The sequence below is a fragment of the Lepus europaeus genome, chromosome 12, assembly GCF_033115175.1.
Source record: "Lepus europaeus isolate LE1 chromosome 12, mLepTim1.pri, whole genome shotgun sequence".
NCBI classification, from domain to species: domain Eukaryota; kingdom Metazoa; phylum Chordata; class Mammalia; order Lagomorpha; family Leporidae; genus Lepus; species Lepus europaeus.
This window is the reverse complement of record NC_084838.1, coordinates 6,524,977-6,551,134: the sequence shown is the minus strand read 5'-3', so window position 1 is coordinate 6,551,134 and position 26,158 is coordinate 6,524,977. Positions and strand designations below refer to the sequence as shown.

At 64.7% G+C, this 26,158-nt stretch overlaps 1 protein-coding gene across 1 annotated transcript; it reads right to left on the bottom strand.

The window, feature by feature from the left end:
* Positions 1-105: 105 nt before the first annotated feature.
* Positions 106-25,235, bottom strand: ENG (endoglin). The gene is made up of 15 exons (XM_062207495.1): positions 24,847-25,235; positions 18,102-18,253; positions 9,415-9,555; positions 7,761-7,926; positions 7,241-7,406; positions 7,004-7,130; positions 6,627-6,798; positions 6,304-6,446; positions 3,349-3,486; positions 3,127-3,165; positions 2,574-2,690; positions 2,076-2,327; positions 1,743-1,797; positions 845-946; positions 106-738 (listed from the first exon to the last, which is right to left on the bottom strand). Exons 1-15 carry the CDS (start codon positions 24,911-24,913, stop codon positions 614-616), a joined length of 1,962 nt encoding a protein of 653 aa, XP_062063479.1. The 5' UTR covers positions 24,914-25,235; the 3' UTR covers positions 106-613.
* Between the last annotated feature and the right edge of the window lie 923 nt (positions 25,236-26,158).

The following is a 26,158-nucleotide window of genomic DNA, read 5'->3' as shown; positions in this document are numbered from 1 at the left end:
AGTCCCTGCCGCAGCCCCGGCTGTGCTGAGCGGGGCAGAGGGGGCTGCTGGCATCCCAGCCCCGCCCTCACCCGCCAGGCCCCTCCCCCTTCTCCCGGCCAACGCTGGATTCAAGGTCGGATTTATTGGGGGTGAATATACAGGGGTGGGTGCAGGGCAAGCAGCTGAGCCCCTCCCCATCTGCTGCCTGCCCCGGGGGTGGGGAGGGTCCCCATGCGGCAGGCAGGCGCCGGGAGGGCCGGGCTCCCTCCCTCCCGCTGTTCTTGCCACGCTCTGGGCTCCCAGGCCAGACACCCCAGGCCTCTGCTTCCTGCACCACACACAGCTGTGCCAGTCCGAGGAGGCTCTGGGCTGGGCCCTCCTTCAATCGCTGGCTGGGGCGGGGCCTGTGGCGGGGCCGGGCGTGTCTCCAGTTCTCCGCCCAGTGCAGGCCCCGGGTCAGGAAGGCGGGCCTTGGGTTTCTACAGCGACGTGGACAGCCGGGGCAGCGGCCTCTCTCTCCGTGGTCCCGGGAAGCCGCAGCCTGCAGCCAGGGGGTCTGAAGGCTCTGTGGCGTGGGCCGGGCGTCCCCACCGGCGGCAGCCCCGGGGAGGGAGGCGCGTTCGGCCCGGCACTAGGCCATGCTGCTGGTGGAGCAGGGGGTGCTCTGCGTGCTCCCGATGCTGTGGTTCGTGCTGCTGCTCTCCGAGGAAGCCGGGGCAGCCACCGCCACCACGGGCTCCCGCTTGCCGGGGGGACCTGGGGGCGGGGGCAGGGGCGGCGGTCAGGGCCCCAGCCAGGCTCCCCGCCCCCTCCGAGGCTTCGCCTGGCTCCCCCGGGGAGTGGGGGGCCCCGGGATACTCACGCGTGTGCGAGTAGATGCACCAGAGTGCGGCGGTGAGCAGGGCCCCGATGAGGAAGGCGCCGAAGGTGATGCCCAGCACGGCGGGCAGGACGAGGCCTTTGCCTGAGGAAGGGGCGGGGCCGGCTGCGGTCAGCACCAGCCGCCCGCCTGGCCCCTGCCCTGCTGTGCCGCCCCGGGGCCCCAGGGCTTGGCCCTTGGTCTCCTCACTTCGCAAGTGGGCGCCTCACACCCTCATCTGATGCTGAACCCTGACTGTCCGCCCAAGGGACCCGCCCTGACCCCCGAGACGCACCCTGGGGCACGCGTGGGATGCGAGAGACGGAGGAGGCCAGAGGCCTGGCCCGCCCTGCAGCCCCACAGCCGGCCAGGGCTCCTCAGCTCTGCTCTTGGGTTGTCCCAGGCCTCGTTCTTCCCACACTCCCCACTGCCCACGTGTGACCACAGGCCTCTGACTTCCCATCTGTGCAATGGGGCTATTGGTCCCCATTTCTTGTTTCTGGGTCTGCTCTGGACAGCAGGTGAGGCCCCCGCCACAGCCCCCATTGCAGGTGACCCTGGGCTGGAGGGCGCTGGGCAGAAGGGGCCACCTCCACCCAGGGCACCTCAGGGCCAGGCCCCAGCCCCTTAGCAAGGGCAACCACAGCCAGGGGGGCCCAGAGGAGCACTGGACAGGGAGTCGGGGGCCTGGAATCCAAGAGGCTCCATCCAGATGCAGCCTTGGCCCCTGCTGGGTAGGAGCTGCATGGGGCGGGGGGGGGGGCTTCTCTTGCCCCTCCTCCCAGGGCTGCTGTTCCTGGGCTCCCCCTTGCTGTATGCCTGGGCCCCTCGCTATGCGCTGTCCAGTGTCCCCCACTGTGACCCCAGCCACTGGCGCCCGGGGAGCAGGTGCGGAACTCACCAGACAGGTCGGGGCTGATGATGCTGAGGCGAGTGGACACAGTCCTGTGGATTTCCTGGGGGCGGGGGGCAGATCACAGGTGTGGCTCTGAGTCCCCCCACCCCAGCTCCCTAGCTGGGAGCGCTGGGCAGTCCCGGGGGAGCTGGGCCATGGGAGGGCGCCAGCGGACCCCCTCTGGCTGCAGCGGGATGGTTTCCTAGCACTGCTGGAGGCCCTGGGAACAGTATGGGAGCTCTGCCCCGTGCCACCTGGTCCCTTGTGCCCCGCCCCGGGTGGCCACGCCCCCGCCTGCAAACCCCAGACTCAAGCTGGGCTGGGCCAGGCTGTGCTCACCTGGGACCAGCTCTTGGGATGCAGAGTGATGGAGCAGCTGAGGGTCCCGGCCGTGGGCGTGGGCACCATGTAGCTGCGGAGGAGGAAGCTGAAGCGCTGGTGGCCGTCGGGACTCGGGGCCAGCAGGCTCACACAGCTCCCCTGGGGCGCCCGGCCCTGGATCAGCTCCACGTTCTCGGCCTCGGGACCCAGGTCCAGGCGGCAGCTGTCCAGCTGGAGCACGAGCTCAGGGAGGGGTGGGGACGAGCTCACCTGCGCAGGTGGGCAAGGGGGTGAGGCACGGCGGGAGGCGAGCCTTCGCCTCCCCCACCTCGGCTCGCTTGAAATGAACCAGGAGATTTGTGCTGCCAGGACCTATCGGGAAAGCCTGGAGCGGTGAGGAGAGCAGGGCCCCGTTCCCAGCACCGCACGGCCTCCCCCTGCACCGGGGCCGGCTGGCTCTGCTCTCCTGGGCAGAGCGGGGAGGGGAGGCCGGGAGGTGTGGGGCACGGCCAGTACCTGCACAAAACCCTGCTGTCCCAGCTCGATAGTGCTGGAGGCCTGGCCGAAGTGCGGGCTCACGTAGAGGCCCAGGTGCACGGCGAGCCCTTCCGCGTTGAAGCAGCGCACGGTTTTCTGCAGACGGAGGTGGGGGCCCAGTTAGCAGCAGGCAGGAGCCAGGTGGAGGCCCAGAGCGGCTGCCTCAGCCCCAGGCTCACCTTTGCAAAACCTGAGTACTTAGGGCAAGTGTGCTCTCTGCGCCATTTCAGACGCACCCTGTGGGCGCTCTGCTTATGCCACAATCGACGCCTGATGACTCTGGGCCAGAAAGTTCCTGTGGTTTGCCCACGGCCACACGGCCAGGAAGTGCTGGAACCCCTGGCTAAGAGTCTGAGGGTCGGGCCCCGACAGTACTGCTGCTCCCATTGTACAGAGCGGGAGACAGAGGCATGCGAGAGCCACGTGGCTTGCGAGGAACAGAGGTCTGCTCCCTGCCAGGCCAGGAAGGGGCCCCACGCCCGGGCAGCAGACCCTGGCCCAGGTAGGTCAGCACGGGGCCCACATTTCTCACCCTCTGCGGTGATGAGATCGACAGGACATGGACGACCACCTGTGGGGACAGAGCCAAGGAGCTGGTCAGAGCCAGAAAGGACCCTGGAGGCTAGCCCAGCCAACACGCCCATTTTATGGATGGAGAGACTGAGCCTCATCTTGTGTTCCCATTGAGCGCCACACCCTGCCCCCCCACCCTGGAGGCTCGGCAGGGCAGCCCCCTCTGCGGCCCGGGCCTCACCTCATTGCTGATCATGCTGGCGGTCACCTCCATGCCGCAGCGGGAGTAGGGGCTGTGCAGGACCAGCTGGTCCTCGCTGTCCTCGGCCTGGCAGCGGGGGTCCCCGAAGGTCAGGCTCAGGATGGTGCACTGCAGAGCCTGGGCGGGGAGGAGGCGGGCACGGTGAGGGGCGCCGGGCTCCTCGGGCCTGACCACCGCGGCTCAGCCCCCAGAGGCCTCGAATCCCAGCTCTCCCTGCGCACCCCTGCATTTGCCATCATCCTGCACCGCGGGACACCTGCTGCTCTCCTTGAACCGGCTCGCCTGTATTCTAAGCCTTGTCCTAAGCAATGCTATTTACGTTCTTCTAATCTATATTAACAATAAACACAAATTAAAACCAAAACCACGTGCTTGAGCAGGCAGGCAGTCACCGCTCACAGCCGCACAGCCACACACACCCCACCGGCATAGTCCGAGGTCAGATCTGGGGCTGGCAAACTTCTCCTTCAAGGGCTAGAATGTAAATATTTCAGGCCTAGTGAGCCATATGGTCTTTGTCATGGTGACAGCTTCGCTGTCACAGCTGGGAAGTCGCCACAGACAGCCTGTGAATGAATGGGTACAGCCGTGCACCAATAAAACTTTATTTAAAAAAAAAAAAAAACAAGCGGTGGTCCAGAATTTGCCAGCCTGTTTCGGGAGAATCAGACTGGAGGGTTTCTCGCCACACTCTTAGGCTCAAAGAATCTCGGAGTCGTAGACTGCTGAGGTGCCCCTGGGCCACAGTCACTCCCCCAGGATGCCCCCGTGATGGCTGCCGCCCTCAGCTCCCCACCTAATGCAAGCGGCTCTAGTGCAGCTCGGAGGAGACAGGGAGTTTTGGTTCTGCACTGCCAGTGGGAGGCACCTGTGTTTGGGGTGACGGCCCAGACCCTTCTCGGTGAGTGATCTCCGACAGAGATGCCGGTTCTTAGGGAGGATGTGCGGATCTGGGTTTTCCCTGTGTGTGTAACACACGCAGCCACAGCGTGCCACCAGCAATCTGGTCTCCACCGCTTTCCATGTCTGTACGGGCAGACTCCAGACGGATCCGCTAGGCCCTGCCGATGGATAGCTAGGTGCCTGCCGTCCCTCCCCCTGCTGCTCAAGTCCAGCTGCCTGTCAGTGCCGGCCCCGGGAGGCCGCAGCAAGTTGCTACGTTCCTGCCACTCGTGTTGGAGTGTTCCTGGCTCCCGGCTTCCGCCAGGACCCAGCCAGCCCCACCCTGGACTTTGTGGGCATTTGGCAGTGAACCAGGGGATGGGTGCTCTTGCCCTCTGCCTCTCGAATTTAAAAGAAAAGAGCTTGTCTTTCTGTCCACAAGGGAGCAAGTTGTGAGCGACTGGACAGAACGTAGGGGGCGCTGCAGCGCCATCAATGGGCCGCAGAAGCGGCACAGAGGGAGCCCCCGCCCTCCCAGACACCTGCTGGACCAGGGCACAGGGGAGGAGGAGGAGGAGGAGGAAGAGGGAGAGGCAGCCAGCAGGCACGTGGGGCTCACCCAGGCCTCTTTATCCAGAAGTGGCCGCAGCCAGGGCTCGGCGCCCCAGCTGCCATCACAGAGGGCTGGCAGTGTGTGCCCCAGGAAGGCCGGAGGAACTCACGCGGGAGGAGGGCAGGCCAGAGGGCCTGAGTTTTAGGAAGATGCTTCTCTGCTCATTTAAAAAGCTTATGTGAAAGGCAGAGTGACAGAGACAAAGGGAAAGATCTTGCATCTGCTGGTTCACCCAGCAAACGCCCGCAGCAGCCTGGGCTGAACAAGGCCAAGGCCAGGATCCCCATGCACTCGGCCATCACGTGCTGCCTCCCGGTGCCCCCGCAGGAAGCCGGGTGGGGAGGCGGAGGCGGGACTTGATCCCAGGCACTGAGAAGAATGCCGGCGTCCCAAGTGGGGGCTTAACTCACAGCACCACCTCTGCCCTAGCTCGATGGTTTTTTTTTAATGCCCAAAAAAAGTTAAAAACCATTGTAGCCAAAATTTAATAAAGCACAACACATCAGGAGAAAGGATGGACAAAAGGCCACATTTTTTTTTTCCTTTGTGATCAAAATCCTTGTGATCAAAAACATCAAAGGGAAAAAGCCAAGCTCCATCGACAGAGACTTCGATGCCCAGCGATCCCGCCAACGGGCACAGCCAGCCCAAGAAAGGAGTCCCTGTGCGCAGGAAAGCTTCCCACAGAGGACAGGTTCCGCATACCTACGGAATTCCGGAGTCGGAAGCAGCCTACATGCCGGACACGGGAGGAACCGTTAACTGCGGCATGTCCACACGATGGAATAATCCGCGCTAATTAATACATGATACGCGCCGCAGGTGCCAAAGCTCTAAAAATACCCGAATTGGAATAGCAGGAGGCAAAGGAATGTGTCCACTGGGACTGCCCGGATACGGGAAATCCAGAGTGAACGCCCCCCAGGGACACGCACCGCAGCCCGCAGCCACCGCCTTTGGGTGCGAGAGGAAGAGGCACTTCATCACACGCCGTCGCAGTGGATCCCAGTGGATCCCCAGAGACACAGGTGCTCCGGGGCCTGGGGCAGTCTGTACACCCCCGCCCCCGCTGTGTTGTTCAGGGACCAATCACAAGAAGAGCCTGAACATGACCAGGGCAGAAGCGCTTTTTGCTTTTCTTCCCCCTTGAGTTTTTTTTATTCTCATTTGGCTGAATCCGCGTCGAGCAAGCTGCGGGACGGGAGGCCGATCCCAGGGCTCCCCGGTGCGGGCACCATGAGCTCAGCACCGCCGCCTGCCGCAGCTCGCTGTGCCAAGGGCTCCGGCCATCAGACCTCAGATGAAGAGCCAGCAGCAGCAGCCGGTAGGCAGCGCCGTCGGCCCCATCCTACAGGTGGTGCCCACCTGAGGCTCCGACCCCTGCCGGGGCTAGGAGCCCAGGGTTCCCAGCCGGGGTGCCGGGGCAGCCGTGCGCTTACCTGGACGAGATCTTTCTTTAGGACCAGGCTCATGACGTCACTGGTGCACTTCAGCTGGATCAGGGACATGAGCAGCTCCGGGCTGCACCTGTTCCTCGGAGGGGTGGTCTGCACCGGCGCAGGTGAGGTTTGCGGCCCACCACCTGCGGGGCAGCAGAGACGGGCGGTGGGGGGGACGGTCAGGGAGCGTCCACTGCGCACAGGAACTCAGCTCTTCCGTGCTTAGCTCCCTACCGTCCCGGGAGTCGCAAAGAGGCTCAGCAAGACGGACAGATTGGAGGGCGGGCAGGGGGCAGGGGCAGGGAGCAGTGGCCGGTGCTCACCACAGCTGGAGGCCTGCAGCAGGATGGCACTGGCCAGGGGGACCTCCACGAAGGACACAACGCTGGCGTTGAGCACGCGGGCCTCCCCCAACAGGCCTTGGATGGTGTCTGGGAGCGCGAAACCCGGGATGGTCTTGTCCGGGAAGATCTTGAGAGAGTATTCGCCTGTGGTCTGGGAGAGGCAAGGGAGGAACCCGAGACACAGTCAGGGGCGCTGCGGGCCCGCGGGGGCCTCTCGAGCTGGGTGAGGGGGTCCCCAGTGGGTCAGGGAAGGCTTCCTGGAGAGGGAGGTCTGATGGACCCTGCAGGGGCGCTGGGGTGGGGATGGGCGAGGGGATGGCGCTGGGGGCTTCGCGCAGGGGCGGGGCCGGGCTCACCCAGAGCTGGATGTTGTGGTTGGTGTCGATGCGCCAGGATACGTAGGGCGGACCCTGCAGGATGAGCACAGCGTCGGGGTCCCCGGACGAGCAGCTCAGCTCCACCTGCACCGTCACCGTGCGCGGCCTGCGGCGACACAGGCGGCTGCGTCGGTGCGGGGCGGCGGCCGCGCCCAGCGGGCCGGCGCGGGGCGGCGGCGGGACGATGGGACCCGGGGCTGAAGCGGGCGCCCTTACCCGGCCTTGGGGCCCGGCAGGACCCGCACGATGTGCGCCTCCTTGTGGCCGGCCACGCCTTCGAAGCGGCAGCCGCGGACCGGGGCTGAGGCCCGCGGCCACCACTGGAGCGTGCTGCCCATGTCCTGGGGGGCCTCCAGCACGCAGCGGGTCGGGGAGCCGGGGGCTGCGGAGACAGGCGAGTGTCAGTCCCCTCCGTCCGCGCCCGCAGACGGGTGGGATGGAGCTGCAAAGCTTCCCCGCCCCGCGCGTTGAATCTGGGCCTGTCTCCCTCTGTCTACACCCGGCTGACATCGGGCACGTGCAGGACACGGATTGGAGCAGCCAAGAGCGCGCCCGCGGCGCTCCATGCGTGGAGGCTTTCTTACAGGGGCTCCCACGCCCGGAGCGACAGGGCTTCCCTCCGTGGGTGTGGAGTCACTGCCACCCCGCAGGAGGGCAGGGCTAGGCTGACCCAGGGCCCCCCCCCCCCGCGGTTCCCAGCCCCAGGGATGGGCCAGCCGCCTCCACCCCAGCTGACCTGGGCCCAGGTGGAGGACGACGCTTTGGGGGTCCTCCAGCTCAGCGGCAGAGGCGATCGGGCCCCTCGTGGCGGCCCAGTCGAGGGCCTGGCTCTTGGTGGTGAAGGGTGGGGTCTCCGTGGTGTTGACTCCCGGGGGCTTGTGGAAGATGACCAGGCTGGGGTTCTGGGGAGACACAGCGCGGCTCAGGGCTCTGGAGCCCCTCTGTCCCATGTGGGAGGTCAGGGAGCAATTTGGGGCGTCAGCACCCCGGTAGACTGCCCCGCCTCCCCCCAAGGTGGGCCCTTCCGCACCCTTGCTCGTCGGTCCCCCTGCCTCCCTGTGCGCTCTGAGGGCCTGCAGGGGACAGCGCCTACTCGCCCAGCTCTTCGGGAAACATCTGCCTGATTTTGGGGGCCCCTGATCTGCCAGCTTCACCCTGACACCTAGCACGAGGAAGGGAGGGAGGGGGGATGAATGAATGAGTGAATGAATGAGATGGGCGGGGGAGGCCCGTGACCTGGGCAGTGTCGCCACTCAGACGTGTGTCAAGTGACTGGAGGCAAAGGACGGCAGAGGGCGTTACCACGTAAGAGAAGGCGCACGGCGGGCCTCTGGTGGGACCAAGACTGGACTTTGCCAGCTCCAGGAGGGCGGTAAGACCCAAGCCCAGGCTGGAGCCGGCAGCTGCGACCTCCCAGCTGGCTGGGTTCCTGCTCCTGCCCGCCCCTGGGCCCCCCTGGCTCAGACCCCTCCTCCCCCGGAGGAGTAAAGGCAGGAGTTGGAGGAGCCAGGGCAAGGCCTCTCCCTCCCTGACGCCTGGATTTCCCTTTCTGGGTGGGCGGGGCCTCATGGGGTCCTTCCCGCCTGGCCAGCCCCTTCCCTCCTCAGCTGGCCCTGCTGGCTGGGCCGCGTCCATGTGTCTGTCCCTGGGCAGTCCCTGCTGCCCCACCTCCCTCCCTGGATTCCTCACGCCTGCACACACCCAGCAGCTTCTGTCTCTCTCTGGAACTGTCCGCCGGCCAGCCCCAGCTCTGTCCCCGGCTCCTCTTCCCCGCCCCTGTGGCTCTGCCTGGCCCCCGGAGCTGCCCTCCTGCGTCTGTTGCCCCTCCCACGCCAGGCCAGGCCCGCTGCTCTCTGCCTCGCTCCCCTCCTGACCTTTCCTCTGGCCCTGTGCTCTCCTGCTGAGAACCACAGCTGCTCACATCTGGGGCCCCTCCCCTCCATCCTCTGGTGCACGTGACTTTAAACAATGAGGATTTCCACCCACGTGGGCCACATCCATTAGTGGATGCAACAAAACGAACAAAACAAAGTCTCCCGACCGCACTTCCAACCTCAACTAGGTTTCCGCCTTGCCCTTGCCCACCACACTTGAACCTGAGTTCCCAAATGCCAGTCCGGAAACTTCAAAGCCAGCGAAAGGATTAATCTGGAGACCACCGTCGAGCCCAGTTGTCCCACCGGACAGGTGGGCACCCTGAGGCCGTACAGAGGGTCACAGGTGGCCAGAACTGCACAGCGACCTGACCCCGCCTGATTCTCTTACGCCGGGTCCTGCTGCCGTCTGGGCCCCTGGGGTGGGAGGCCCTGGCTCACGGGACAGACAGCAGGGGCCTCCCGGGCCAGTGCTCAGCCGGGGGGGGGGGGGGGGGGGGCGGAGGTCGCACTCACGTAGGCCAGGTGCAGCGGGATCCCCGGCGCCTGGAGCTGCAGGAAGATGCTTTTGCGCGTGACGAGGACCAGAAGCGCCTCTCGGGGCTGGGTGCTATTTTGCGTGGATGCTTGGAGAGTGAGCTCCAGCTCTGACACCTCCTGGGGTGGGGACAGGAGACGGACACGGGTGCGGACTGGTCAGACTCACACGGGGCGGCCACCATGCGCCGGTGCTGGCCCGTTGCCTGCCGGCCCCAGGCCCCTGCCCCTGCCTCCCGGGGCCCAGAGCTGGGCCTGTCCTCAGAGCGCTGTGAGGGCAGCCCCAACACAGCCAAGGAGGCGGGAAATACAGGATGAACCTGAACTTCACACGGCAGCCGGCCAAGAGAGGTCTCTCGTTTCGCAGGAGCACCTGCCATGTGTGACTCGTGCCCGTTGTCCCCACCCCTCTCTGGCCTTCCGGGCGGCTTCTCTGCTGCCAGCCGGCCCACACATGCTCTCCCAGTTTGCACCAGTGCTATTTGCCTCACTATTTGAAACACACAAGCACACGCATTTTTGAGGGCATAAAACCACGATTTTGTAGAAGCGTGTGAAGGCGAACGCACGTGTCTGGAGACGTGTCACCTGCATGGAGAATTTCCGTCCCCCAGCACTGTGCATTTCTGGAAGTTTCCTAACCGCGACCACGACACCTGTCCCCGGCTCCCCGCGAGCTGGGGCTGCTCTGACTGTGGCACGCTTAGCTCATTTGCTCCTCCCAGTGACCCTGACTTGCAGAGAGGAGGAGTCATTCGCCCTTGGTCGCACAGCAAATAAGAGGGCCTGGGATTTGGATCTGGGTAGACCTCGGCTCTCACCACTGCCCTTCCCTGCCACATCTTCTTTTCTTTTTCATATATTTATTTGAGAGGCAGAGAGAGAGGGAGAGAGAGAGGTCTTCCATCCATTGGTTCACTCCCCAAATGGCCACAACAGCCAGGGCTGCGCCGTGCGGAAGTCAGGAGCCAGAGCTTCTCCTGGGTCCCCCACATGGGTACAGGAGCTTAAGCGCTTGGGCCATCCTCCGCTGCTTTCCCAGGTGCGTGGTCAGGGAGCCGGATCAGAAGCGGAGCAGCCGGGACTCCAGCTGGCGCTCGGATACAGGATACGGGTTAAGCGGGGGTTTAGCCTAGTGCGCCGCCACGCTGGCCCCTGGCTACCCTTCTCGACACCTTAGCCCCAATAAGAAAATAAAAGACAGAGCTCCAAGGGCACAGTGACCTCTGCTCCCCTCTGTAGAGGCTCTCTGAACCCAGGGACTGAGAGCGAGCGAGCCCAACAGGCCACGTGACCCAGTGGCCACCCCAACCCCAGCTCAGGGAGACAGAAAGGCCCCAAGGCCCTGCCGCAGCACAGCCCTGGCTGCCGGCCACGCCTCCTGCAGGCCCCCTGGGGAGGCCCCTGCCTGGCCAAGAGGCCGGTGGGAAGTCTGCAGCTTCTCGCCGCCTCCTTGTCCTTCCCCCGGCCGATGTCCCAAAGCCGGGGACAGCGCTGCAGCCCAGCGAGATCTCCGTTGCTCAATAGCCCTGTGTCCGCTCTGGAAAACGGTACAGGAGCACATCTTGTCCCTTCGCTTTCAGCGTTCCCCGGGACGGTCTTGATTGGACTGCGCCATTCCGGTTGGCCATTTTTAAATAATCATTTTATGCTAATTTATAGTAGAATGATCGGCTTCAGATTTACATTCGAACATGTTCACATTTTCCATTGATGTTTTCTGATGGGTGTATAGCTTCTGCTTTTCAACCTAGCTTGTTTCATCATCTTTTTTTTTTTTTTTTTTTTTTTGATAGGCAGAGTGGACAGTGAGAGAGAGACAGAGAGAAAGGGCTTCCTTTTGCCGTTGGTTCACCCTCCAATGGCCGCCGCGGTAGCGCGCTGCGGCCGGCGCACCGCGCTGTTCCAATGGCAGGAGCCAGGTGCTTACCCTGGTCTCCCATGGGGTGCAGAGCCCAAACACTTGGGCCATCCTCCACTGCACTCCCTGGCCACAGCAGAGAGCTGGCCTGGAAGAGGGGCAACCGGGACAGGATCGGTGCCCCAACCGGGACTAGAACCCGGTGTGCCGGCGCCACAAGGCGGAGGATTAGCCTGTTGAGCCACGGAGCCGGCCGTTTCATCATCTTTTTAAAAAGATTTATTTATTTATTTATTTATTTATTTATTTATTGGAAAGTCAAAGCTACAGAGAGAGATCTTCCATCTGCTGGTTCCCTCCCCAGATGGCCGCAATGGCCAGGGCTGAGCCAGGTTGCAGCCAGGAGCCAGGATCCTCATCCGGGTCTCCCACGTGGGTACAAGGGCCCAAGCACTTAGGCTGTTTTCCACTGTTTTTCTCAGGCCATTAGCAGGGAGCTGGATGGGAAGTAGAGCAGCTGGGACTCGAACCAGCTCCCACACGGAGCACTGGGATTGCAGGTAGTGGCTTTACCCGCTGTGCCACAGCGCCGGCCCTTCCTTTGTTTCATCATTTTTAAAAATATGCATCCTAGGGGAGGGCACTGTGGTGCAGGGAGTTACGCCGCCATCAGCAGCACTGGCGTCCTGTATGGGCGCCAGCTCCAGTCCCGGCTGCTCCACTTCCGGTCCAGCTCCCTGCTAATGCTCCTGGGAAAGCAGTAGAAGGCGGCCCAAGTCCTCGGGCCCCTGCACGCATGTAGGGGACCCGGATGGAGCTCCAGGCTCCTGGCTTCAGCCTGGCCCAGCCCTGGCCATTGTGGCCATTTGGGGAGTGAACCAGCGGATGGGAGGGCTCTCTCTCTCTCCCTTTCTTTGTAACTGTGCCTTTCAAATACATAAATGCTTTTAAGAAAATATGCATTCTAAGCACTTCCAAAACAAGCAGCGGGGGTTGACACCACATTTTGATAAAGTGCGAAATGTACATGTAAGTGTCGCGGCTGCCATCGTGCCCCGGATTGTGACTGTCACTGAGACTGACCAAGACAACGCAGATGTTCACTGCATCGGAACTGTTAGCGCCAAGGATCGCTTACGGTTGCACAACTCCGTGTCTATACCCAAACCACTCGATCCACTTTCAGTGGGCGGATTTTATCTCATAAAGCTGTTGAAGAGCAATGGCCTACCCTAAGTCACTTCTCACACCTGCCCGGGCCGGGCCCTGGGCTGAGCGTGTTGCTTGTGCTGTCTGGGCAGAGCGGGCACAGGTGCAGTCCCATTCTACAGATGCAGCCACAGAGGCTCAGGGAAGCTTCGGAGGGAGCTGCCAGTGAGTGGCCGCGTGGGGAGCCCACAGCTTGCCTGGCCTGGGTCCTCGCTCCCAGCCCCACCCCCTCCCAGACTGCACCCCAGGTCACAGCTGTTGTCCCCACCCACCATGGGACACACGCGGCAAATAGGCGGCCCCATGGCTTGGCGCACGGTGGTCAGGAGGTGCCACGGGCTGCGGTGGGCAAGGAGACCCAGCCTTCCCTGCTCCAGGGCAGCCACGGGCCGAGGGCACGCAGGAGCCGAGAGCAGCTGGAAGCCAGCCCTCCCCTGGCCCTGCTGCGGCCCTTGGGAAATGGGGCTCGGGCCGGCGGGGGAGGGGGTCTGCGTAAGGGAAGTGAAGAAGGGGAAGTGGAGGTCAGGGCCCGGTCACGCCAGGGGTGAGGGCATCCGGAGGAGCAGCTACTGGACGGACGTCTGCTCTGGGGCTCAGGAACCCGGCCCCTCCTCAGCTGTCACCGAGCGGCCCGAGCTCCCGGGGCCTGGCTGAGACCAGCCGGAGACCAGGAACACCCGGCCCTGGTTTCCACAGCAAACATTTCCACGACCGTGGCCCTGACTCACCCACAGCCACACACAGGCCTGCCCGCCCCCTCCCCTAGCTCCCTGGCGGCCCAGTGGGATTCTGGGAATTCTGGGAGCCAGCTGAGCCTCCCAGCCCGGGCCTGCCCGGCTGAGCAGGTGGGCGGGAGCCCGTTTCTATTTTTATGTCCAGTGTCCCACGGATGCCATTGTTGGCCCAGCGGTCGGTGGCGAGCAGCCGGGATTTCGATGGGGAGGCCCCGAGCGCTCGTACTCGCTTATAGAAAGCCACTTCCAGTAATTCTTCCCGGAGTGGAGCCCGCCCTCCCTGGGCCCGCCTGGAGGTGGCCCTCGGGGAGCCAGCTGCCCCTCTGTCCACCCTGGTGGACAGACTCAGAGATGGCACAAACAGGGGAGGGGCGGGCAGAGCCTGGCTGACCTGAATTCAAGGGCAGTTCAGTCGTGCCTCCTTTCTGGGCCTCAGTTTCCTGGTCTGGAAAATGGGTTGAACACTAGACCCATTCCACAGACTTTTGAGGTTTTGGTGCAATTCTGCCTGCAAAGTGACTGTCCGTGTCCAGTTAAGCACAGTGCACTCTCTGGCCCGGGTTCCACATCTACAGAATCAGGGATATTCCAGACATATCCACTGAACCCGGGCAGAAGTTCCTAAACCACACACAAAGCTATTTCTGTAGCACTGACGTGGGCGCAGGTGCAGTGAGCCATCCAGGGATGACTTCGAGTGTCCGAGGAGACCGGTGGGCTTCGTGCACGTCACTGAGCCGCTCCACGGAAGGGAACCAAACACCCGTGGAAGATTCTGGTGTCCTGGAACCGGTCCCCGAGGACACCGGGGGACGGCCCACTTACCGGGGGAGGCCGTGGTCCAGGGCAGAGGGGCTGGGGGTAGGCTGGGGCTCTGCCAGGCCTCCCTAGGGCATGCGCTGCTGGGCCAGCCTCCCTCCCCATGACGGGAGGAGCCGGGCTCAGTGATGCCTGGGGGTTGTGCTTGCCGGCTGCCCAGCCTTGGCTATCTGCGGCCCCACGGCCACAGAGGGTTTCCAGGATGCCTGAAAGACAGGGGACTCCCCCAGCTCAGGGGGCTGCCGGGGTCGGCCCACACCTCCCCAGCTCTCCAAACTCCCCTGACGGGGCAACTCCAAGTCTGTCCTCAGGAACTTGGACGGGAGCAAAACGAACCCCATCCCCAAATGACCACACACAGCAAGCCCTGGGATGGGTGGCCAGCAGGGGGCACACGCACACCCGCCTGACACTGGCAGCCCCTGGCCCCAGCCTGCCCCTTCTCTCCACCCTGCAAGGGAGCTCCCCGGTCCACCCGTGGACAGCCCAGGCCACACGCCCAAGCCTTGCCTCTCCCCCACCCCACCTCCACGGCAACAGCCGCCGGAGCCCAGGGCTCACGGCAGCCCCGCAGTGCGCCCCCTAGAGGATGGGACAGGGAAGAGCCTCGTGCAGCTGTGGGAGGAGCTCTGGCACTCCGGACAAGGAAGGCAAGGGTCCTGGGGCCCCGAGCAGGGTCTGGAGGGGCAAGTGCAGTTCCAGCTGGGTCCTCAGGCCCTGCAAGCCCTCCACCCCGGCGGGACAGGTGCAACCAGAAAAGGGCTGGAGAGGGCGCGGGTCTGAGGGCTCCACGGCCTGCAGAGCCCCTACAAGGAGTTTGGGGGAGCCCAGGGTCCCAGCCTCTGCCGCCTTGCGTGTGGCTCTGGCCAGGCGTGAGTCAGCGCCACGGGGCGGGTGGGGCGTGCCGGCTCCCCCGGGCTTGCCCGGAGCGGGGTGAATCAGCGGCTGCCGCAGTGTGTTACGAAGACAGCGGAGCTGCGCAGACACCAGGCCGGTTTCCTGTCTCCGCGGGTCAGGATGTGACCCTGGGCCCCCTCCCGGAATCCAGGCTCCAGCCTGCCCTTCGGGGACCCTGCCCAGCGGCCCCTTGCCTGTCTGCCGACCACCCCCGCACCTCCTCCCGCCTGCCACCCACACACCGGGAATCTGAGGGCTCTGGGGCCAGGCAGCGGCGGACTGGAAAGTCCTTTCTCCAGGCCGGGGACTGACGCAGGCGGCCGTGGGCGGGGAGGGGGCAGGCGGGCTGCTGGAGCGGCCATCACCCCATGGCAGCTGCTGGCCCAGCTTTCTCGCCTCTCGGCCTTTGCCGGTGCAGTGCCCGGCGCCTGGAGTGCCCGTGACCCTTCTCTTTGCTTAGAGCCTGGGAGCCGTCCCCCAGGGACCCTCCCCTGCACGTTCAGGCTCGCTCTCCTGTCCCCACAGCCCCTGAGCGCCCATTGCCGACCCCACCCCTCCGCCCCCTGAGTTGCAAAAAGCGCTCCAGGGCGCAGAGCAGGTACCCGGAGAGGCCTGGGGGCGGGGGACTGTTGGGCTGTGGGTCCTGTTGTTGGGGGCTGTCTGGGGAGGAAGGTGCCACCCAGGGCCCCCATGGGCTCCTCAGTGTTTGCAGTGGGAGGGTCTGGAGGGATTGTGGGCCCAACCCTGGGACGGGGAGGCCAGGAATTTCCAGGGGGAGGCCCAGCTCCAGGAGGGCCGGCCTCTCTGAAAATGGGTTCGTGGCCCCTGCCCACCTGTCCGGAAGCAATACCCTTGGAGGTGCCTGCCCGCTAGTCGGCAGCCGTGGAGATGTGTGCACAGTCACACACCCGGTGTGCTGAGGGCTCTGCGGGTGGGCACTGGAGCTCAGGCCCACGGGACACTGGCAGGTGCTGGGAGCAGGCCCTGACGCAGGACCTGGCTGGCGCTGCCCCTGCGAGCTGGGTGTCCCGCCTGTCTGAGGGTACTCAGGGTGTCCCTGGGCAGTGAAGGCCCAGAGAGGTGGCCCAGGCGGTGCGGCTGTCCGTCCCATTGGAGCACCTCAGGGCTCCCGAAACTGTTCTCATTTGAAAAAATTAATTAATTTCTATTCTTTGAAAGACACAGAGAGAGAGAGATCTTCCATCTGCTGGTTCATTCCCCAAATGCCCGCGTCAGCCAGAGCCAGGAGCCTGGGACTCCATCCGGGTCTCTCACGTGGGTGGCGGGGGCCCAAGCACTTAATCCATCACCTGCTGCCTCCCAGGGTGCACACGAGCAGGAAGCTTGAGTTGAGAGCCAAGGCCGGGACTCGAAACCAGGAGGATGGGACGCACGTGTCCCAGGCAGCGTCTACACTGCTGCTCCAGACACCTCCGCACAGCCAGTGTTCTTACCTCCTACACCGGCGTCACTGTGCCCCTCACACACTGCTCCATACACCCAACTGCTATTGGTGGATGCCCGGCTCCGGGCCAGACTCCGCCGCTCTGATTCTTAGGTGAGCTCCTGAGCCCCAGCAAAGGGTGTGCAGGACACGGGGGAGAAGGAGCCGCCTGTGCACACCGGGCACCACGGGAGGTGCTGGCCAGAGACCCAGCTGGGGCTGGACCCCAGAGCTCCTGGCTCTCAGCCCCCTCCACCAACATTCAGCCTTTGCAGCTTAGCTCCTTGAGCTAAAGTTGCATGCTCTGTGGATGGAGATCTCCGGAAGAGACGGGAGGCTGGGAGATTCTGTTGCTGGGAGCCACAGGCCCCTTGGGATAGGATTTGAGTTATGGTGCACTCGGCCCACAGCCCTACCAGCCCAGCCACAGTGCACCCGGCCACAGCCCCACCAACCTGCTCACAGTGCACCCGGCCACAGCCCCACCAACCTGCTCACAGTGCACCCGGCCACAGCCCCACCAGCCCGGCCGTTGGCTGTCCTTGCCCGCAGGATAAAGGCCGGTCTCCTCACTGTGGCTCTGGGCCCCTTGCATCTCACTAGACCTGCTCCAACGTGAACTTCGTCTCCTGCCATGAGCTCAACCCGGCCCCAGCTGTCCCCTGCGTCTGCACCTGCTCTCTCCGCGGCCTCCTTCCTGCAGGTACTCCCATCAGGGAGCCCCGGACCAGGCCATGGCAGCTGGAGTGTCCCTGCCCCGGGCGCCCCGAGAACACGACGGGTCACCTGTGTCGCAGCTGGCTGTCTACACTCCTGTCTCCCACGGGCGAAGCCTCCCGGGGCCTTTGTGTGACCGTGGCCCAAGGATGCGTGATCACTGGCAGGGCATCCCTGAACATCAGGACGAACAGCACGAGCTCCCAGCGGCCCGTCTGCGGTTCTGTGTCGTTGCCCGGTGTGAAACGGCCAACAAAGCTGGTGCAAACCGCACGAGCCGTGTTTGGTGCTATCTGCGGCCTGGGGTTATCGCGGCCCACAGCCCCGGCGGTGGGCAGGATCCCCGACGCTGGTGGTCTGGGCACCTTCTTATCACAGCACAAACACAGGGCAACTCAACTGTTTTCGGGGCAGGTTGGCCCTAACGGACCCCAGGAAATCGCGCTTGGGACCTAGGGCTGCCTCGGCCAGGTGCGGCTTCTGGCCCAGGCAGACCCAATGAGATCCCCAGCCCGGGGCCTGGAGTCCCCCAGCCTGCGGCCTCGCCTCTCAAGGCCACCTCTGCAAAGCTGAGTGACAGAGCCCGGCAGGTGGCCCCCGGAGGCCTCATTTGCCCCAGGTGGCGGCATCCCTGGCACACGGCAGGGCCTAGCCCTGGACCTGGCACACAGTCACCACCGGGAGGGACCAGCTCGTCAGACACACTGACCGTAGGCCCGGGGCGGGCGCTCCTGGAGAGAGCAGTCGCCGGCTGGGGTCTTGGAGGGGCTGCGGGGCGGAGGGGCTCCAGGTGCTCTTCACCAGTCACCTGCCAGACTCACCCTGGCCACCCGCTGCAGAACCTGCCCCACCCCCAGACCCTGCCCCAGGAACGCCCAGGGAGACGCCCCTGTCTCTCTCTTGGCGGGAGCCCTGGGGCTGACACTGCCTGGTGCACCCCCCCCATCGCCCAGAGCCCCCGCCCCACCTCGCCGGGGACACTCACGTTTGGGAACTCCATGAAGAGGACGTGGACTTCGAGGCCAGCGCTGGCGACCTCAGCCACGCAGCCCTCCGAGACCTGGCTGGTGCTGTATGTCACCCGGCCTCTCTCGGCGTCCACGGGCTGGAGGTCACAGTGGACGGTCTCTGCCAGGCCTGTTGGGGAAGGCGCAGAGAGAGCTGGGTAAGAACAGGGTCATGACGGCTCCGCCTCCCAGGTGGCTCCTAGGCCTGTGACCCCCGCTAAGCGCTGCCACCGCTGCAAGGCAGGGAGCATTATACCCATTCCACAGATGGGGAAACTGAGGCTCAGAGAGGAAACGTCCTTCGTCCAAGGTCAGAGTGCTGCCAGGTTGACTGATAAAAGACAAGGCGCCCAGTCAAGCCTGAATTTCAGATAAAAGAGGAACATTTTGGGGCCTGGCGTTGTGGCACAGTGGGTTAAGCCATGGTCTGTGATGCCGGCATCTCATGTGAGCACCAGTTCAAGTCCCAACCACTCCATTTCTGATCCAGCTCTCTGCTACGGCCTGGGAAAGCAGTAGAAGATGGCCCAAGTCCTTGGGCCCCTGCACTCACGCGGGAAACCCACACGGAGCTCCAGGCTCCCGGCTTCGGCCTGGCCCAGCCCTGAGCAGTGTGGCCATCTGGGGAGCGAACCGGCAGATGGAAGACCTCTCTCTCCCTCTGTTTCTCCCCCTCTCTCTGTAACTCTGCCTTTGAAATAAAATCAGTGTTTTTCAGAAGATGATGTTTGTAGAAAGCATATGTCCACCCCAGGTATCGCCCCGGGCACACTTGTGGGTCTGGAATTGCTGTTCCCCGGGCTCTTACATATACTTGTGACACCTGCTGATGGTGTGGGGGGGGGGGGCCGAGGGTTCAGGGTGGCCCCGCCCCGGCCCCAGGGGACGGGCTGAGCCGTGAGGGTGGCCAGGTTGGAGGGAGGCGGCCGCAGGAGGCCCAGGAGCCCGCCCTGGGCGGCCAGGAAGCCGGGTCCTGAGGGAAGGGAATGGAATTTCACCCCGAGTGGCCTAGGAGGAAGAGGAAGTGAGGCCCCTACACCTCGGCCCAAGGAATGTGCCGGAGGGGGCCCGGGGCGGGAAGGAGGACAGAGAAGGGGAGACTGTTGGGAAGTTTGTGTCTCCATCTTGTCGCGCTCACTTCCTGTTTTCTTAGAGATCAAAGATGGGCACGCAGGGCCGGGCCACACGTCCAGCCGACGCCAGCCCCGAGGTGGCGGCCAGCGAGCCTGCGCCCGGCTCCCCCGCCCCCGCCCCCGGAAGATGGGACGGGGCACTTGGCCACCACGGGTGCCCGGGCCCTCTCATCCTCACGCTGGCCCTGTCCTGGGCGTGCCCGGGCACTCCACAGGGCCGGGCCGCATGGCGTCTGGGCTCCGAGCAAGGCCCCTGTCTGCCCCCATCTGAATCTCGGGCCCAGGGCTCCTGCTCGGCGGCCTTGGTCACTGAGGTCCCCCCTCAGGGCGGCAGTTCCTGGTCTGTGGAGTGACAGTCAGCTGGGGACCCCCACAACCCACAGAGGCCCCCGGGGGGACGGTGTGGGACGTCCCAATTCTTTAACGGACTTCAGTCACTGTCAAAGAAGTGACTATCTAAGGGCAGGGTGGGGGCAGGGCAGCCAGCAGGTGAGAGACCTGGGGGAGGGACGTCCCGGGGTCTCCCTCACCTGACAGCCCCGTCCCGTGCCCTCTCCCTTTCCTGCTGGGAACACAGGCTCCTTGGCTGTTGCCCAGTTCCTGCCCCCACTGTACAGGTGGGGAGACCGAGGCCCAGAGAGGTGGGACAGGCCCCTGTCACACAGCACTGGGCTCAGTGCCCGGGCCTGGGACCCGGCTCTCCCCGCACGACCCAGGGCCGGCCTGCAGACCCACACAGCGCCTCCCTCTTCCCCTCTGAACTCTCCCTGCCCCCTCCCCAGACTTCCAGGAACCCCAGTTCCTCCCGGAGTGCCGGGCGCCCAGGGCCGCCTCCTCCATGCCGTCAGCCAGCGGGAGAGGCCGCGGGCCTGGCCATTATGTAATGATCAGATAACGGGCAGGCTGGGAGATCAGATAAGAGGTCCATTTATTTTGGGGCCTTTTCGATCCCGGCCACCCCCACCCCGCAGAGAGAATGGGGAGACAGGAGGGAGTGTGACGCCGGGGCCTGTCTCCAGGAGCCCAAGGCGGGCCCAGGCCCGGCTGAAAACAATCCCCTGGCACCAGGGGGAAGGCCGGGGCCTCCCGGGACCCGGGGCGGCCGAGGCGCCACATGGGGCCTGGGTGACCCGGCCTCCTGAGAGAGAGCCCCAAGCCGCCTCCCGCCACGTCCCCTCCTCCCCCTTCCCTACCCGGGAGCATAGATCCCCTGGGACTTTCCAAGTGGCCAGCCCACGTTCAAGGAAGGGGCCCTGGAGCCGGCCGGACGGCCTGGGCCAGGTCCCAGCTCTGCCTCTTGGGAGCGGGATCTGGAGCAGCCGCCCCCAGTGCCTCAGTTTCCCCACCTGCAGACACAGCAGTCACAGCCGACCACTGCGGGGGTCTGCCCGCACCCACAGGTCGGGTCCTCACCGCCCGAGGTGCTGCTGTCCCCAGACAGAGGCCTGGGGAGGCTAAGGCGGGGGCCCGCCACTCGGTGGCCAGGCCCATATTTGAACGTGAACGATCCAGCCGTGGCCCCAGCACCTGTTCTGTGGGCTGTGTCTCCTAGTGAGTGAGCCTGGGACCTGCAGGCGCTGGCACGCAGCACAGGGATCAGGCGGATGCCAAAGCTCCCAGCTCCCTTTCCGCACCTCAGTGTTACTGTCTGTACAGTGGGTATGCCGATGATCGAGTTGCCGAGATGCTGCACTTTGATGAACAGGGTTAGCCCAGGAGCTGATAGCCACTGCCACACGTGGGTGCACTGAGTCAGCGGGGGACAAGGGGGCTTCCCCTCAAACATACCATGCTCCAGGCCTCTGCCTTTCCCAGACCAACGGCCACCCTTCATTGGACCTCCTGGCCAACTCCTATTCATCCTTTAAAGCCCTGGTGAGAAAATCCCATGGGAACGTATTCCTCCTTTCTTAGGCGCATCAGTGCTGAGTGTCCTGGAACCACACAGGCCCAGGTGACTTGCTCTGCGCGGGCCACACGTCTGCACTCCCAGGCGACACAGGTTCTCCAGGACAGGAGAAGTCCCGGCCACGCTGGGTCCCGGTCACTCAGCCCGGGGCTCGGCGCATCTGTGGGGTGGGTTTGTTGGGCCTCCCTCTAACTCGCTGGGTGGCCTGCGTCGGGCCCCTACATCACCCTCAGCTTCCGCCTGGGGGGGCCAGAGAGGCAGACTGCAGGTCCCACAGGGCTCCAGCGTCCTGGGGTCTCATCTGGGGACAAGGGCAAGGCCTTGCCTGGGCTGCAGGCGGGGTCCCGGGGGGCCATACTCTAGTGGGGAGGGCCACTCGGGGAGCAGGGGCAGGAGCCGATTGCCTGCAGGGCCTCAGCACCTCGGAGGCAGAGCTGTGCAGTGGTCGGGCCCAGGGCCCAAGCCCCGCTGCTCAGGTCTGGACTGTGCTGGTCGGCAAATCCCTTCGCCGGCCTTGCCTCAGTGTCCTCATCTGTAAGGTGGGGCTGACAGGGTGCAGCCCCCAGAGGGTTTTGCAAGACTTGGGTTGGACGGGGACGCGCAGCAGGCAACCGCGGGGTGCGGCACAAGCAGGGGCTAAGGACGCGCCCCCGACAAGACCCAGGTGTGACGCCCACTCCGTCCTGGTGGGGAGCCCTCAGGGCTGACGGCCCCAAGCCTGGGCTGGAGCCAAGGGCCAGGGCCTAGACAGGTGACCGTTCTCCAGGCGCGCGGCACGTCAGAGGTGCGGGCCGGGAAGCTGGGTTGGAAGCGGAGGGCTGGGGGTGGAATTTGGACCTGCCGCTTGTCCTGGCCCCCGGTCCCCTCGCTGTGCACTGGGCAGTGGCCTAGGACATGGGAGAGAGCTGGGAGAGCTCTTACTTTCCTCTCTCCCAGATCTGGCCAGGCTGTCGTCTGAGACGCCTCTGTGACCATGAGCAAGTCCCTCTGTCCCTTTGTCCCTGTGTCACCTCTGTCTGGCAGGGGAACTCAGTGGTCACGGCCCCACAGTCCCCAGGGACCCATCCTCTCACACGGCTGCTGCTCCAGCCTCTTTCTTCCTGGCCAGGGAGACGCTGTCCTGGAAGGCAACCTGGAGGAGGAGGGCATTTGAGGTCTGTGCTGTGTCACCACCCCCTCTTCAGCGAGGTCCCTCTCCCCCAAAAAAGGTGGCCAGTGGCTCCCCGTCACACCCCTGCCCCTCCCATGCCAGCCACCCAGCACGGGCCCCGAGGCCCAGCTCCCACACTGCTGGGACTCCATCCAAATGAAATAATCCCAGATACAGGAAAAGGTGCATGGACCAAAAACGTGCATGCGGTGATATTTATAACTAGAACAAAGCGAGGAGCCACCTAACATTCCACAATAAAGGATTCACTGGGCAAATGACGGCACAGTGAAGGTACAGAAAATTCTAGAACTGCAATACGATGCTTATGCCATCCACATGACAACAGGGAAACTGGGGCACAAGACTCCCAAATGCTGATCCCAAATGACCTTAAGAAGCCGATGAAAACCAGTACAAACCCACCAGCTCGCCACCGGTGCCACCGCTAACAGAGCCCCTCGCTTTGAGGATCAGGTTAAATTACTTTTTCAAAATCCCTACAGGTTTGTGCTTAAATGACAAATTCCAGCATGACACAGAGAAGTGTGTCTTAGAAAGCGAAATTCCCCTCGAGAGAGAGCCCCACGCCAAAGAACCAAAGAACGGGCACGTGGGATGCACAGCCTTCCAGAACGTTCTGCACGCACACTGAGCGTTCTGAGCGTTTGGCTGCTACAGGACCGGAGTCCCCGCGGTGTGTCACCTGGCGGTGTGTCCCAGACACCTGCCCGCGGCATCAGGATCTGGCTCCAAGGCCCCCTGCTGGGGGGCTTTTCGTACTTGGGCAAGTCCATGCTCCAGGGCTGGCTTCGGAAGGCTGGGTTGTGGGGATAAGAGGTTAGGCACAGGGACAGCTCTAGGACCCTCTGCCAGTTCTGTTTCCAGAAGACCCGCCGCCCGACCAGCCTGAATGAGCCTGCCTGGGTCACTCCCCCCTCAGCCCTGAGCTGGGGAGCTGGGTTCCCCATCCTGCTCCAAGGCGGCTCACCACACTGCCCACCACCCGGGCTGCATGGTTGCTAATGCCCTGGAACCTGTGTCACCGCCGTGCGGGCTGGGGCCAGCTCCACCTGCTCCCAGGATCGCACAGGTACAACACCCCGCGATTTTCAAAACCAGAGTTAACATGGCTACCGCGGAAAAGCAAATCGCGCCAGCGTGGAACTGAAGGAAGCACATTGACACGTAAGATACTCAGTGTCCGACGCCTCATCCTTCCACGCCTGCGCACTAGGACTCCAGGGAGGGGGACACAGCAGGGTGGCGTCTGGGCAGGGTGGTGTCTGGGCGGTGGGAGAGAGACGCAGGTGCGGGCGAGCCCCGCCCCACGGGCTCTCACTGACCTGCCCACTGCTGACTCGGAGCCGGTGAGGCCAGACTCCAGGTCCGCCCGGCTCTTTCTCCAAGGCCCAAAGGAAGGGAGTGAGCTCTCCAAGAGCCGGATGCGAGGGAGCGAGGAGGGGAAACCGAGCAGCCCTGTGGGAGCAGCTGGGAGTCCCGGCCGGGGACTCAGCCTCTGTTTCCCCGCCTGGGAAATGGGGCTGATGAGGGCGGCCATGTTGCAGGGCGGCTGGGAGCCCGGGGGGGAGGCAGTGCCCTGGTCGCCGTGGGTCTGGGGTCCATTGCCTGGGCCGCTGAGCCTCAGCTGCCGCTCAGTGAGGTGGCGGTAGCAGCTTCGGAACTGGGGCCCGGGGCCCTGGTCAGGATGGTGCAGGGGTGAGGTGGGAGGGGCTGGCCTCGCAGCCGCAGGCCCTTCCTCCTCCTGCCCCTCCCTGCAGGCCCCTTAGGGAGGTCCTGGATGCCCCGGCGGGTCAGGGGTCCCCAGGGCTGGCCGGGGGGCCCCAGGAGCCCCACGGTGAGTGGGATGGGGGTGGGGGTGGGCCTGGGGTCCTTCCCGGCCTCTCTTCTGGCCGGCTTCCAAAGCAGCTGTGACTCCTTGGAGAAGCCCCTGGGCTGAGGAGCCTCACGGAATCCCAACCTGGGCCTGCACCCCCACCCACAGTGCTCCCGGGGAGCCGGAGGAGGCATGGGGCGGGGGCCAGGGCATCGCCATGCTGGCTTCTTCCACAGGCCCCAGGGAAGGTGAGGGCGTGGGGAGTTGAAGCCGACGGGAAACAGCACCACAGCACCGAGGCAGAAGCCAGCGGCCCGGCCAGACCCCCTCCAGGCCAGCGCTGTCCCCACGGGGCCCTTTCGCTCCCTCCCCACCTTGCTCGGAGCCTTGGAGGCTGTCCTCACAGAACTCACTGAGGAGCAACCGCGTGCGGGTCCACCTCCCACACATTCCTTAGCCCAGAGAGGGTGGGGAAGTCTCCCGGGGCTGCACAGCACTCTGGGGCCTGGGCTTCCCGGCATGGCGCACTGGAAGGGCAGAGGTAAGCGCGTCGGCCTGGTGTGCCCAAGTCCTGCGACTGCGAAGGCCCAAGACCCCAGCCTAGCCCGGTGCAGGGTGAGCTCAGGGGAACACCTGGGGCCGGCCCTGGGCGCTGGGAGCCCAGTGTCCCCACCCCGGGTCCCCGGACACCTACTTGTGGGGCCGAGGCTGCAGAGGGCCAGCAGCAGGGCCACGAGCGGGGGCAGCGCGCCACGGTCCATGCCGTCCGCTGGGAGCTGTGCGTGCTGGGCTTTATCCGGTGTCCAGAGGCAGGGCTGCGGGCGGGCGCCCGGGCCGGCGTGGGCTCGCGCGGGGACCCGAGGGGAGCAGGCGGCCGGAGTGGCGGCGTCCCTGCTCCAGCCTTCTGGGGTGGCGGCCGAAGGCTCAGGAGAAGTGGGCTCAGGGACGCGGGGCCGGGCAGGCAGCACTGGCCGGTGGTGGGGCGGGCAGGGCTGCTGGGCTGCCGGGGACAGCGGCGGCGGCGGCGTGGCGGTCCCGGCCTGTGGACGCAGAGGGAGGCCGAGGTATGACCGGCGGCAGCGGCGGCAGGGAGCTCTGGCTCATCCAGCCCGGCCCAGAGAGGCAGGAAATGCGCTTCCTTAGAGAAGGGGCCGGCCCAGGCCGCCTGCCAGGCGAGTAGAGGAAGTGCCACTGGCTTTGTCGCTGGGTGGGGGGCCCCCGGGATGGGGGGAGGTGGGGGTGGGCGGGCCCAGGCTCAGGGCTGTGTCCCCGAGGCTGGCAGGTGGGGGTGCCTGCAGGGGTAGCCCTGTGGGCGCCATCAGCCTCAAACTCAGCATTCCCATTATGCAGATGGCAGAAAGGGAAAACTGAGGCAGTGAGCTAACTGGTCCGAGAAAGGACGGAGTTGAGATTCGCGCAGGTCTCCTCGGGCACCAAGGATGTCTTCCATCAGCAAGGCAGGCCCAGGACCGGGCCGGGCAAGGCAGCTGGGGCAGTGTCTCGGCCCGGGGGGACACAGGCTGTGCCCCTCGCCGGGTGGAAAATCCACAAGGTCCTGGAGACAGCCCCCACTGATGGGGCCCTGGGTTCAAACTTGTTCTGCTTGCCCCAAGCTGGGAGGCCTGGGCCCTCAACTCCCAGCCACCTGCTCGTCAAGTGGGGCCTGGCAGAGCCGGCCTCGCTGGGCGGCTGTGAGAGGACCAGGCTGACCCTCGGCCAGACACACAGGAGACACTCCCCCATCAGTGCTCCCGGGGCCTGCTCTCAATCCCAGATCCATCCCACATTCATTGTGCAAACAGTAAGCACCTGCTGTGTACCCACAGTGCTTGTCACAGGTGGCGCCTAGGGTCAGACCCAAGGGAGCTTAGAGAAGGGACCTGAGACAGCCGCTGGGGAGGGCACTGAGTGTGTGTGTGTGTGGGGGGGGTACACGGGGAGAGAAGTGACCAGGACAGCCTGCTGGCACGGGGCAGGGAGGGGCCAGGCCCCTGGGGACAAGCAGG